At 41.8% G+C, this 15,043-nt stretch overlaps 1 protein-coding gene across 3 annotated transcripts in view; it reads left to right on the top strand.

Annotated features, from left to right (window-relative positions):
* Window positions 1–15,043, top strand: part of LOC133408442 (integrin alpha-5-like) — a 70,135-nt gene that overhangs the window by 31,200 nt on the left and 23,892 nt on the right. For all 3 annotated transcript variants that reach the window (XM_061687401.1, XM_061687400.1, XM_061687402.1), the window contains one exon: window positions 5,606–5,673. In XM_061687401.1, coding sequence (XP_061543385.1) covers window positions 5,606–5,673 — 68 coding nt within the window. The remainder of the gene's footprint in view (window positions 1–5,605; window positions 5,674–15,043) is intronic.

Here is a 15,043-nt window from a genome sequence, read left to right as displayed (position 1 = left end):
TCATTGTGTGCATAAGATGCATAATTCTAGTCAAGTTGAAGTTGAATTGTATATAAAAAACATGAAATGATCTGGGACACTGTAATGTTTACTTTATAGTTCATTACAGTGTGGTCTATTTGAGCATGACGTAGAAATACGTCTGTGTAAATTGTAGAGGGTATCTATATATTGCATAACCACACTAAACATCTCTGCAATACTATGCTTCCCATATGGCCGCATACCTTGTGTTCTATAATCTAAGCATATGGCCTTCAAAATTATTTCCACTAGCGAGAGAGACAATCTGAAGCAGATGGTCTGATGGGTACCTTAGCAACACTGAAGCTCATCTCCCACTGTTTGCACTTAGTAACGTGCAAATTTACAGGCAGTTATAGGCAACCATTTTGAATCTGACATTAAACATACAGCTCCCTTTATAGTTTTAAAGTCCATATGGTGCGAGGTTTAGGGTCAACCCCAATAGAGCAAGAGCTGATTACCGGACTTTGGTCTCCAACTCTCCATTAGTAGTTTTTGTCCCTCTCCACATATGATGAAGGTTTATGGAGGACTGGTGAGCTTTGGATGTACAAAAACACACAAGGAAAACTGAACGTTGTGTTTGGGTGGGGTGACGCTCTGATTTCCGACCTCTGGATGTGGTTTGCTTGTACATCTTGCCAGTGCTCTCCTCCATGAGGCAATAGGCTGAGTGTCAGCACGTGAAACATGTAACACATGTGATATAAGGTGATCTGTGCATGTGATGTGCATATGTAAATTTGTAAATCACATCATAGCCTTGTTACTTTACAGTTGAGCAGAATAATCCATGGAAACCTTCAAGGAAATACAGTCAAAGTCATTTGTTGTTGCGCTTCACTTAAAAAGGCATGACAGCTTTCTGATCCATTTATCATTGAGCAGAAGCACGCATCCCCTCTATGGTCTCATTTTCTTAATAGAGAGCCAATACTACTGCACTTTGCAGCATGATGCTTGACTGCACAGCATTGTATTGTCAGTAAAATAAAATTTCAAAAAATCAAGTTTGTGGATGAAACTATTGTACATGCTCACACCATCTAAGCATTTAAACATTGTGACAATGGTGTATCAATGCACTTATTTGACTAATCATACCATGTCATACCTGTATTGTAGTATACAAGATGCACTTAACATCAATGTTGGTTTTGCAGATGACACAAATGGCACAGTGCAAAAGTGACCACACAGATTTTGAGTTGGGCTGCGTTTTACCAAAATTAATGAACGTCACGCCATTTGAAATCATTGCATTGTGGAATTACATCTCCATTTGGACATAGAATCAGGAATTCACATCTAAGAATATAACTGCACATATGTTTCTTATAAAATGTACAAAAAGGCCTGTTTGCCCTTGAGAAGGATGAAAATTACAATATCTTCAGCCAGGTATTTGTCTTTTTTAAAAATTTGATATAGTCTTAGATGGCACGGTGGGCGGCTGGTTAGAGCGTCTGCCTCACAGTTCTGAGGACCTGGGTTCAATCCCCGGCCCCGCCTGTGTGGAGTTTGCACGTTCTCCTCGGACCCACGCGGGTTTTCTCCGGCCACTCCGGTTTTCTCCCACATCCCAAAAACATGCATAAATTGGGGACTCTAAATTGCCCGTAGGTGCGAATGTGAGTGCGAATGGTTGTTTGCTTGTATGTGCCCTGCGATTGGCTGGCACCCAGTTCAGGGTGTACCCCGCCTCCTGCCCGATAATAGCTGGGATAAGCTCCAGCACGCCCACCACCCTAGTGAGGAGAAGCGGCTCAGAAAATGGATGGATGGCTATAGTCTTATTTCCAGTGATGGAAATGTAGTTGTTGTAATTACAATTACAAGTTACTCTGTTGAAAATGCACTAGTTGTGTATCTAATTAAATGACTTTCTCAAAATAATAAAACTAATTACATTTGAATACATTTTGATGACTTATCGTAATTATGAATTAATGCATCAACACGACCCTTAGATGTTTCCTCCAAGAAAGTGGATTAAAACCATAGATTTTAGAATTAAAAACATGTTGTTTCTTGACACAAATAATAAACTAATAACAAAACATGGTGAAATGTAAACAGATAATAAAAATATGTTTGTTGGATTATATGTGTACAACAGAGACAAATTCCTTGTGTGTTTTTGGACATACTTGGCAAATAAAGATGATTCTGATTCTTAACATGTGCGAAACCACCTTGCCATACCATGCTGACCTAATGACAAATGTGCAAAATTGAGACAATAGCGCCTCAAAATACTGTTCCATGAGTCCAAAATTGTAAAGATGGAACTGTTCAAAAATCAATGTTATTTTATTTGTTCAGAAGTGAAAATATGAGAATAACCTTTTCAAAATCTCAGACAAACTAAAAGATTGCAACACAAGGTGGCGCTTCAAGGTCACATTTGGAAAAATATGTCATGTTTGAGAAAACAACTGGCACAAGACCAGAGAGAACCAAGTACCAGCATATGCGTAAGAAGGACAAAGTGATATGAATGATATGAGTCAGAGCGAGAGAAGGCAAAGTTGGGATTTCGTATGAAGCTAGTAATGTCCCCACAATTATTATGCACTGATGTTGTACATCATAGTAAGGATTGCAGTGTCGACTCACGAACGCTGATCAGCTGGTCTTTGGGGATGGTCTTCCTTTGGAAGCGGCTCCGGAAGCAAGGCGACAGATTTGGTTGCAGACGAAAAATAAAAAGAACAAGAGAGGAGGGAGAAGAAAAATGGCTGGTCATCACGCCTTTTTGGGCAATTTCAGAGCGATCCCGCTTGGCTGGGAGCGGACCCGGTACCTTCGTAGTAGCGGCTCTGATTGCTGAGCGGAGGCCCAGGTTTAGGCTGGGAAGCCATGTCCGTTCGATCCGCACAAAAAGGGGAAACGGGGGAGGGACTTGGAGAAGACCACACCCATGAGCCTGAATCTTGTCTACAAATTTGAGTAAATGGATTTTAAAACTATATTCTCAAACACTCCCAACTTTGTACTCTCACGCATAGAATCATTGTTTACATTTTGGTCGTGGCAGATGGGTTGCTTATTGTTCAATACAACATTTCGTACTGTTTGATTTCAAATCATGACCAGCTTTCAAAATCATGCAGAGGACCTGTCAAAGTGAGAATGGGGTCACAGACACCAAGTTATACATTTGGAATATTTCTACAGAGTTTTCAAGATATAAAAACGGACATTTTATCTTCTGTTAACAAACATCAGCGGCACATCCACAAATTCTGGCGTTTGCAGTTCCTCTCAACGCCAGTGGGTGGAGCCTCACGCGCATCGGTGGATAGTAACTACATAGTCTTCCCCGACCATTTGGTCCGGGAAGGGGTCTTTCGAAGATAGGAATCAAGATTTGACGGGAAGCTGCTAATTAGGTTAAGGTCCACTTGACGTCCACCAGGCCCAGTCACATATGCAGTAATGCTCCCAAGGACACAAATACATGGTTTTGGAATGTGTAGTTTTCTACTGCCATTTATGTCTGTTTGCCTGTCCACCCATGGTGCCTTCACAGATGTGTAAGTTACCCATGCCATTGGCACTAACACAGCCCCATAGCATCACAGATGCTGGATTTTGAACTTTGCATCCATAACAGTCCGGATGTTTCTTTTCCTCTTTGTCCCGGAGGACACGAAGTCCACAATTTCTAAAAACAATTTGAAATGTGGACTTGTCGGACCACAGAACACTTTTCCACTTTACATCAGTCCAGCTTAGATGAGCTCGGGCCCAGAGAAGCCGGCGGCGTTTCTGGATTTTGTTGATAAATGGCTTTTGCTTTGCATCGTATAGTTTCAAGTTACACTTACGGATGTAGCGCCGAACTGTATTTACTGACATTGGTTTTCTGAAGTGTTCCTGAGCCCATGTGGTGATATCCTTTACGCATTGATGTAGGTCACGGGCATTCAATGTTGGTTTTCGGCCTTTCCGCTTATATGCAGTGATTTTTCCAGATTTTCTGTACTTTTTGATGATATTATGGACCGTATATGACGAAATCCCTCAATTCCTTGCAATTGTACGTTGAGGAACATTGTCCTTAAACTGTTCGACTATTTTCTCACACACTTGTTCACAAAGAGGTGAACCTCGCCTCATCTTTACTTGTGAATGACTGAGCAATTCAGGGAAGCTCCTTTTATACCCAATCATGGCACCCACCTGTTCCCAATTAGCTTGTTCACCTGTGGGATGTTCCAAACAGGTGTTTAATGAGCATTCCTCTTTATGACACCTGTCTGAGCTTTTTTTGGAACGTGTTGCAGCCATAAAATTCTAAGTTAATTATTATTTGCGAAAAACAATAAAGTTTTTAAGTTTGAACATTAAATATCTTGTCTTTGTAGTGTAGTAAATTAAATATAGGTTGAACATGATTTTCAAATCATTGTATTCTGTTTTTATTTATGTTTAAGACAACATCCCAACTTCATTGGAATTGGGGTTGTATAAGACCAAACACTTTTTTCATCTAATAATTGTCAGTATTTTGGGGATCAGCAAACCTGTTTCTCATAGCGTCACAGACATACTGTAATTGTTTTTTTTCCAACAATCTTAGACACATTCATGCAGCCAGAGACTGATCACATTGTGTGAAATGTGAATACTCGCCCTTGAAAATAATACAATAATGAAAGAGCAGGACAAGCAATCCACATTGTTTTGTCATATACTGTACATCAGTCTGTTGAGCTGGGAAAAATGGCTCGCCTGCAAAGATGAAGGGGTGAATGTCAACAAGGAATGATTAAAATTGAGACTATGGTGAGCATATTTGCAGCCCTGTGTGTTTGGTGTTAAATGGCCAATATCCTTGAGCGTAAATAAAACCAGGGACTTGAAAGTGAATCTTCCCTGAGACAATTTTAACTATTGCCAGTCTAATTCTTTGGCGTCTGTAACATTCTTTTGGAATCTAATGTCTCCCATATGTTGGAGAGAAGAGGGTAACAATAACAGTATGGTCCGGCACAGAGACGGATGGTTGGCAGAAAAACAGGAAAATAAAGAACAAGGAATGAAAGTCCATATGGCACACTATAGTCAAATGAAATGACATTCATCTTAGTTTAGTTTTTGCCCAGCAATCTGTCATTTAAGACCTTGAAACAAATTAATCCTTTAACGCTATTTATTAATTAATTAATTTGAACGTTATGGTTAAGATTATCTTTCCCTCAAAACTTTAATAATTGTTTAGATTGCAATCATCTTTCATTCTCCTTACCCTTGGTCATATTGCCTCTATTCTTCAAATTGTGTTTCCCACAAAAGCACGTCACCCTTATTGTGTCAACATGGAAGACTTATGCCTCCCAACAGCATTTTGGATTGTGGCTGTTGCATGTAGTATTTAGCTGATTGTGGGTTGCCTTTATCCTCATTTTTCCTTTCATTAAATTATGATTCTACTGTCCCTGTGTCTGTAAATATCCACTTCCTCGAAAGGTTTTCTTTGCCCTTGAGAAGGATGAAACGTTTGACCTCTGTTCTCTTGCATATATCTAACCCCTTCTCATCCCATTTGTTCATACCCCTGCTTTCTCAGGCCCAGATTCAACTGGATTGTGGAGAAGACAACATCTGTGTCCCTGACCTGAAGTTGTCTGTTTACGGGTGAGAGGAAATCACCTTTCTATTACTTTGGCTGATATGACAAATTTAAAATAAGCCTCTGGGTGACTGTGGCTGTTGTGCTCCTGCTTGACAGATTCACACTGTCCCTCAGAGATCTCTTTAATAGACATGTGGAGCACACACTGTAGTTGCTCTGTTGCACTTAGTGCTTCATTTTTTCCTGATTACCATGAAAATGTCAAAGAAATTGAATAACCACAACACAAATGAAACAGTATCACTTACAGGAATCAAAGAGAGGCAATAATTGTGATGCTAAAACTGTCTAGTTTGAATTATGTTTTGACAACATGAGGACAATTAAACAAGTGGCAAACACATTGTGTTTTCATTAGTTTTCTTACTGCCAGTTACTTCATGAAGCAACCACATTATTCAAATCCAGCATGCCGTACCTAAATTTCAGTGCAGTAAATGTCAGTTCTGTTGACTTAATTACATAATTGTTCCTATTTTTAATTGCAATTAAGAGACATGTTTTTAATTTTCTTGTAACCAAGAGCATGTTTTGTTCCAGCTACATATTTCAGTCGCCAATCCATATGTGTAGTTAATTTAATCTTTATAAAACTATGTGGGTTCAGGTACGCTTTTAGGTTGCCACCCAGAGGACGAATTTATTTGTTGTCATGTGTCATTGAATTTGACCATAAAGTAATGGCAATTGGCTTTCAATTGTATCACAGTTTTCTTTACTTTTTTTTTTTTTTTTTCCTTTTCTTTTAACCTGTCCTGTTCAGCTGCATGGCCATAGAGAATGGTGGATCTGTATGCCTTTGTGCTGGAACAGTTTTGCTGTGCAACAGGGGAGGTTGAAGTACTCCCTCTGCTTATTTTTTAATTTTTTTATTATTCTGATGTTTAGTGAAAATTCAGATGGACAGAAAAGGGTTTCAGGGGACAGACAGAGGGACACAGTGGACAAGGAGAATAGGGGTGAGAACCACAGCAGAACAATAATGAGACAGTCTCGATATTTGAACACAACTAACATTACAACATGACAGAGGACAGTAAAGGGCAGGACAGGATGTGGGAAATGAGCAAGGCAGTGCTTCTGCCGAGTGGTGCGGTGGGATTCTTTTTTAATGTCGAAACACCTGTAAGAACCTGTGAGTTGATATGTTAGTATAACCTGTGTTGTTATTTGTGGTCTCACCAAAAGCAATTAAAGCCTATAGCGTGTCTATCAAACTTATTAGTGAATGAACACCATATCACATCAGAATCAGAATCATCTTTATTTGCCAAATATGTCAAAAACACACAAGGAATTTGTCTGCGGTCGTTGGCTCTAGTACGGCAATACTAGAGCCAACGATTGACCAATTGACCGAGAATACATTTGAGACATAAAAACATAAAAACACAGTCACTTAGCAAGAAAAGCTTATCAGTAATGTGGTAATGCCAGTACATCCACAAAATGATGCTGAGTCCTCTCGCAATTAGAGCAGTTTGAAATGACTAATAGAACAATTGTCTGGTGCAGTGACAATTGTGCAAATGGAGCAGAGACTTCTCAAGCACATGAGTGGCCAGTATTTGTCAACAACAGATATGCAAGTCGTGCAGGGTGGCGAGACGACTGCAGTGAGTGCACGAATAATGTATAATTGGCCCGACAGAGATGTGACAATAATCTCAAGACAAAATTGGCAGCATGTGACAATGGAATTGTAAGTTAACTGTTTAAGAAGTTAATGGCAAGAGGGAAGAAGCTGTTGGAATGTCTGCTTGTTTTAGTTTGGATTGATCGATAGTGCCTACCTGAGGGAAGGAGCTGGAAGAGCTGGGGAACAGGATGTGGAGGGTCCAAGAGGATGTTGAATGCTCTTGTGTTAGTTCTGGCAGCATGCAAGTCCTCAAGGCTTGGTAGAAGGGTACCGACAATCTTTTCAGCAGTTTTGATTGTCCGTTGCAGTCGGAGTTTGTCCTTTTTTGTTCGTCAACTGGTGTATGGAGTTGCCGGCACAACTCATAACAGTCCAGATGGTTCTGCAACAACTGGAAGGGTGGGTCACCCACAAGAGGGGGGGAGGGGGGCAAGCCAGCAAGCCCGTCCAGCAGGGTACCCAACCAGGGGGACGCCACCAACCCCCCAGGACCCAGGGAGGTCCCGAGCCGAACCCAAAGGGAGGGGCACGGTCACCGGACCACCAGCCACCAGCGAGCCCCACCACTGCCATCACCCTCATAACCCCCATAGAGCACGCCACCAAGAGAGCCAAATGCAGGAGTTAGCCGCCACCCCCCAAAAAACGCTTATAGCCCGCCAAAGCGATCCCATGTTAAGTGCTCGTCGTAAGCAAGGAGGGGCGAGGGTGCCAAGAGAGGGGAGAGGAAGGTGGGGCCCAAAAGACGGGGCGGACCCCCATCTCTCCAAGGCCCGACAACCAAATGGGGGGGGGGGGGGGGGGGGGGAGACTGCTGGTAGTGAGGCGAGACGGTTACAGGGCAATAATCACCCATAATCGTCACCCCCACTCAGGCCAACCAGCTCCCCAAAGGATGTGCAAATGTATGTTGTGCATTAAAAATCCGGGGGGTGGGTGGGGGGATCATGGCAGGCCAGAGAGCAGGCTGTAGTGCCGGGACATCTGACCGAGTGTCCGACACTCCCCTCCCCCCACAGACGGGTGTATGATGCATTAAAGCTGGAGGACCGGCAGAACAGAGAAGGGGTGGGTTGGGGGCGACCAGACCGGAAACCATCACAGATGTGCCAACACCCGGCCCGGCGCCTACCCCACCATGCCTATTGCCAGTCCCCCAGGGGACCCTGAATGAGATGTGAGTGTGCCCAATGTGCGGACTATGTACAGTGTGAGTACTAAAAATGTGCAGTGTGTATGAAGTAAGAGGCTAAACTCAGTCAGCCCGGCCCGATTGACTGGCAGACCACAGAGAAAATGGGGGAAGCCCCTCCCCACACTACGGCTAATCACCCCCCCCCCCAAATATCGACGATAGCCCAGTGACCAGAAAAGAGCCCATAAGGCGGGACTGACCGAGGCAGGAGGCGCTCTACCATGAGTCCAAATTCAGCCGGGGACTCCACACTGCCCGAGGGAGAGACGGGCGACGAGCATGGCGGAGCACCCCGAGGAGAGGGAAGAGGAGGACACAGACCCGGATGCAGAATCACGGCCCACAACCCCCCACCCGGAGACCAGGACGAGATCCCCGGAGTGGGAGAGCAGCCCCAGCACTAACATACCCCAGGAGGGCAACACGGACACAACGAGTCCCAAGAGGAGGAGGGAGAAACAGGCCCAGCATCCCCAGAGGCCCGCCTCCCAGATCCAGAAGGATAAGGGTTCAAGTGTATGCAAGTGACCCTATGGCGTGCACAGGGGTCTAAAATGACAAGATATGATTTGGTCACATTACATGGCATTTACAACCCCCAATTCCAATTAAGTTGGGACTTGGTGTTAAACATAAATAAAAACAGAATAAAATTATTTGTAAATCATGTTCGACCTATATTTAATTGAATACACTACAAAGACAAGATATTTAATGTTCAAACTGATAAACTTTCTTGTTTTTAGCAAATAATCATTAACTTAGAATTTTATGGCTGCAACACGTTCCCAAAAAGCTAGGACAGGGTCATGTTTACCACTGTGTTACATCACCTTTTCTTTTAACAACATTCAATAAACGTTTGGGAACTGAAGACACTAATTGCTGAAGCTTTGTCGGTGGAATTCTTTCCCATTGTTGCTTGATGTACAGCTCAGCTGTTCAACAGTCCGGGGTCTCTGTTGTCGTATTTTATGGTTCATAATGCGCCAGACATTTTCAATGGGAGACAGGTCTGGACTGCAGGCAGGCCAGTCTAGTACCCGGACTCTTTTACTACGAAGCCATGCTGTTGTAACACGTGCAGAATGTGGTTTGGCATTGTCTTGCTGAAATAAGCAGGGGCGTCCATGAAAAAGACGTTGCTTGGATGGCAGCCTATGTTTCTCCAAAGGCTGTATGTACCTTTCAGCATTAATGGTGCCTTCACAGATGTGTAAGATACCCATGTCATTGGCACTAACACAGCCCCATACCATCACAGATGCTGGCTTTTGAACTTTGCATCCGTCACAGTCCAGACGGTTATTTTCCTCTTTCGCCCGGAGGACACGACGTCCACAATTTCCAAAAACAATTTTAAATGTGGACTCGTCGGGCCACAGAACACTTTTCTACTTTGCATCAGTCCATCTAAGATGAGGTCGAGCCCAGAGAAGCCGGCGGCGTTTCTGGGTGTTGTTGATAAATGCCTTTTGCTTTGCATAGTAGAGTTTCAAGTTGCACTTACGGATGTAGCACCGAACAGGATTTACTGACATTGGTTTTCTGAAGTGTGGTGTTATCCTTTACACATTGATGAAGGTCACGGCATTCAATGTTGATTTTCGGCCTTGCCGCTTATATGGTGTGGTTTCTCCAGATTCTTTGAACCTTTTAATAATATTATGGACCGTAGATGATGAAATCCCTAAATTCCTTGCAATCATACGTTGAGGAACATTGTCCTTGAACTGTTCGACTATTTCCTCACGCACTTGTTCACATAGAGGTGAAGCTCGCCCCATCTTTGCTTGTGAATCACCTGTGGGATGTTCCAAACAGGTGTTTGATGAGTATTCCTCAACTTTCTCAGTCTTTTTTACCACCTTTCCCAGCTTTTTTGGAATGTAATTGCAGCCATAAAATTCTAAGTCTGTTTTTGAATATCCCATTTTATGCATACTCTATTGTGTAATTGTGATTAGCTGTAAATTACAGCTGTCATTGAGAATGTATTTCTACAGATTTGTGCCCAGTAATCATTGTCAGTAGACACTGAGAGGTATTTTTCCCATTTTCTGATTTGTAAGTGTACTGAATTAGTACTTGAGATTAATTTATATACTTTTGAAACGAATTTTTTGTTTTGTGGGAGTAGTTCTATTTTCTGAACAAAAATGGGTATTTCTAAAGTATTCACGTATGTTGAGAATCTTTTTAGGATTGTTGTTATAAATTTATAGTATTGAAGGAATTTACCATCTCTAATTTGAAATTCTTGGAATAAGCGTTCACGTGACATGAATGCATTATTTTTGAAAAAGTGATGTTGGTGGTCGATTCCACTTTGTTCCCATGTGCTGCAGTAAAAGGATATTTTGTTCATCTCAAAATCAGGATTGTGCCAGATTGGGGAGCAATGATATGGTGCTGACTGAGATAGTGTGGTTTCTAGACTTTTCCACCAAGCTGATAAAGTGGCTGCAAGAATCGGATTCTTCAAACAATTGTGGTGTTTGAGACTTGTGCTGATAAATGGGAAGTCTGAAAGTTTGGTGCCATTGCAGTCTATCTGCTCTAATTCCAGCCAAGATTGTTGTTCAACATTTGGATGTAACCATTTAATGAGGTACTGTATTTGGCTAGCTAAGTAATATTGGTTGAAGTTGGGTGCGTCAAGGCACCCTTCTGTTTTACCTTTCTGAAGGGTAGCTAGGCTGATTCTATTTTTCTCTCTGGCAGACTCTAGCATTTGGAACCATTTTAATGTGGCTTGGTATGGGATCATTGAAAATAAATAGTTAATTTGTGGTAATGTTTTGTTTTTACTGTAGCTATATGCCCTAAAAGTGAGATAGGTAGGCCGTTCCAACGTTTTAAGTCATCACAATGTTTTTTTCCATTAGAGGTACGTTTTGCTAATATATTATTGCCTAGATATTTGATATTCCTAGTCCAAATAGGAAAGTTTGGATTTTGGTCCATGAGATAGTCATTATAGGAAGTATTGTTGATTTTGACCAATTGATAGCATATTCTGATAATTGCGAAAATGTCTTAATGAGTTTCAAAACTGTTTGAAGTGATACCTTGGGTTCTTGTAAATAAAGAAGGATATCGTTTGTGTAACGGTTGAATTTTTTGTTCTGACACAGGAGTACAGATACCTTTAATATTAGTGTTCTGCCGTATTGCTATTGCCAGTGCTTCAATAAATTGTGCGTATACCAGAGGCGAAAGTGGGCATCCTTGTCTAGTTCCTCTTTGTAAAGAGAAACTTTGTGATGTGACCCCATTCGTGGTGACAGTTGCTTTGGGTGAGTTGTATAATGTTCTGATCCAGTGAATATATGATGAATATGAATATACTGTATATGTGATTATGTATAGCACTTTTCTGCCTTCAAGGTACTAAACGCCGTCTGTCATTGAGCTACTAATGACGCTGCATCAGGAGCAACTCGTGGTTCAGTGTCTTGTATAAGGACACTGTGGCATGACTACAGGGGCTCAGGATTGAACCCACAACATTTGGGTTGGGAGATAACCACTCTTGACACCTCCATCCATCCATCCATCCATACATACAAGCAAATACACTCAGATTCAAAGCACCAAGACTCAAGTGTATTGCTATTGTGGTTAACATCCTTTGTGACAATTACAAATTTGACTAAAATTACAAACTTAGATGCATGACTCGAATCAACTTCAACCAGTATTCCGTAAAAGATTGTCGTTTTGATCTCAGCGATTCCATTGTAGTTACACTGTCATAAGAGGATTGTTGGAGGGAACTGTTGTGCCTGAAGAAATCCCGTACTAGCACTTTGGTATCAGGAATCCTCACATCAAAATGTCATTCAAAGAGAATATTTGTATTTTTCTTCAAACTTTTTATTCATAATGTGGCTCATATTAGGCAGCACAGTGTCTGAGTGGTTAGCACATTCACCACACAGTTCTGTGATTGAGGGTTTGAATTCATCCTGTGTGGGGTTTGCGTGGGTTTTCTTCAGGTACTCCTGCTTCCTCCCACATTCTAAAAACGTATCTTTGGTGAATTGAAGGCTCTAAATTGTCCTTAGATGTGAATATCAGTGTGAATGGTTGTTTGTCTTTTTGTGGCCTGCGATTTGCTGGTAACCAGTCCATAGTGTACGCCGCCTCGCAAACAAAAGCTAACTGGGACAGGCTCACCCATGACCCAAGTGAAGACATTATACAGTAGCTAATGGATGGATGGATGCATGCCTCATAGTATCAAAATTGTGTATATTAATGGTGTTTGATATTCGCATCACATATTTGCCTGTGGCTTTACACTTTTTAACGGAAGCCTTGGCCATGTGTATTATTTTACACTCCCATGTGTAGGAGAAAGTTAATGGCTTTAACACTTAACAAAGTCATGCTCCACTTGCACTGGCAGTGCACGGCAAAGAATAGTAATTCAAACATGGCTGAATGGCCAAGAAAACACATTCAGCAAATACCCCAGACTTGAAGGATGCATGCACACAGTGCTTTTTTTTTTTTTGCTTGGGAGCACCACATGTAAAAATTATTTAACAGTAAACCATGCAAGTCGACTAAGTACAAGGGTTAAAATAAGATTGAGTTTGTGAGGAGTATAGAGGTAAATCACTGTGATACACATTTTAAATGAGCAAAGGAAAAAAAGCGGAGAAATATTTTTTTGACTAAGGATAAGATGATGTGCCCTGCTATTGGCTCCCTTGGCTGAATGAGGACAAGCACGATAGAAAATGAATGGATGAATGGAGAAGATGATGTACAGTTGATAGCTGGAGACACACGCACACACGCGAATGCACGCACGCACGCACATGACAGGCCCATATTGTTCATTAATTAACTTGGCTTGTGACTGTCCTCCAGCCATACATTTGGCAGTCTCTGAGCCAGGAATCTCACAAGGCAAACAAACACACTCTTGTCTCATTCAGGTCAGTTATGAGGATCATTACATGGTCACGCCATTTCTCTTAGCAAAAGAAACACAATCACTTTCAAAAATGTTCCCACGAAGACCGTATATCATCTATCGTGGCTGCCATGGGACCACACTGAAATGATTCAGCAGTTTCATGGAATACAACCTCCCTTCACCTAAAGGTTATGCAGCATACAAACAAATCACAGTAACCCTGTGGCTTCAGTAATGCTTTATTGTAAAGTGAAAATCTCTGCTGCAGAAATTTGCCCATTCTCAGCATCTATATGGTGTGATAGAATCAGTGTTAGTTCTTTTGCATTGCCTAATTCAATTCAGCTGGTGGTCTTACCTTGCAAGGGGCTGCTCCATTCAGACCTTCTGTAGAGAGGGGGAAGGGATGAAGGAAATGTAAAATCAAAGAGGAACCCTGATATTGAGCCTCAACCAGACTTTCTTTCTGGTCTGGCGACTCAATAGAAACATTAATGTGCTGTTGGGGCAGGGTTTGACCAGGCTATGGGATTTATCATGAAACTGAAATGTGTGTTTGCACACAGGGAGGTCACAGTTTTTCACATGCACAAGAAGGTGGAGTGAGTTTCCTGAGACAAATGTGATCAGATGTGGATCATTTCCCTGGTCGGTCATGGTCAGTTATGCATATATGTGGTCTCTGGGAATCGCTCCTCACAAAGACCAATTGTGAGGACTTTGGAACCCTGCTTTTTATTACATTTTACAATAACTACTTTGGGTCATGCTTCGTACAAAAAGTGGCTTCAAAAGAACACAGCAGTGGAGGAGGATGCAGTGGTTGTTGAGGGGTACCACTAACTCAAAAAAGGAGGAGTTTAACACAAGGGTACATCCTTTTTAACCACTGATCTTTTTGGTTGTGTCTGTGTTTACTCACGAATCAGTTTTGGAACCTTAATGTCTATAAAATATTTACATGGAATATATAAAACTATCCATCCATCATCCATTTTCTGAACCGCTTATCCTCACTAGGGTCGCAGGCGTCCTGGCACCTAGCTAACTCTGGGCGAGAGGCGGGGTACACCCTGAACTGGTTGCCGGCCAATCGCAGGGCACATAGAAACAAACAACCATTTGCACTCAGATTCACACCTACGGGCAATTTAGAGTCTTCAATTAACCTACGATGCATGTTTTTGGGATATGGAAGCAAACCGGAGTACCCGGAGAAAATCCACGCATCCAAACTGTACACAGGCGAGGCCGGATCAGAACTGTAGCGCAGATGTGCTAACCAGTCGTCCACCGTACCGCCTATAAAAACTATAACAATGAAATATATTAACAACCATTGACAATATACAGTTATTACAAACCATAGTATCATATACAGTACATCATAATTAACTCTTTACTTAAGAAATAAAAAAGCTGTACATTCATTACAAAACAAACAAAAAAGTTCCAAAGCAGACACCAACATAATAAAACACAATAACAACAAATTAGGGCTACAGCATTTTAGATTAACCACAATTTATCATTTTTGAAATTAGTATAAACTAATATAGTAAAGGCGGCACGGTGGCCGACTGGCTAGAGCGTCAGCCTCACAGT

The sequence above is a fragment of the Phycodurus eques genome, chromosome 10 (genome assembly GCF_024500275.1).
Source record: "Phycodurus eques isolate BA_2022a chromosome 10, UOR_Pequ_1.1, whole genome shotgun sequence".
Lineage (NCBI taxonomy): Eukaryota > Metazoa > Chordata > Actinopteri > Syngnathiformes > Syngnathidae > Phycodurus > Phycodurus eques.
This window is presented reverse-complemented; position numbering and strand designations above follow the sequence as displayed.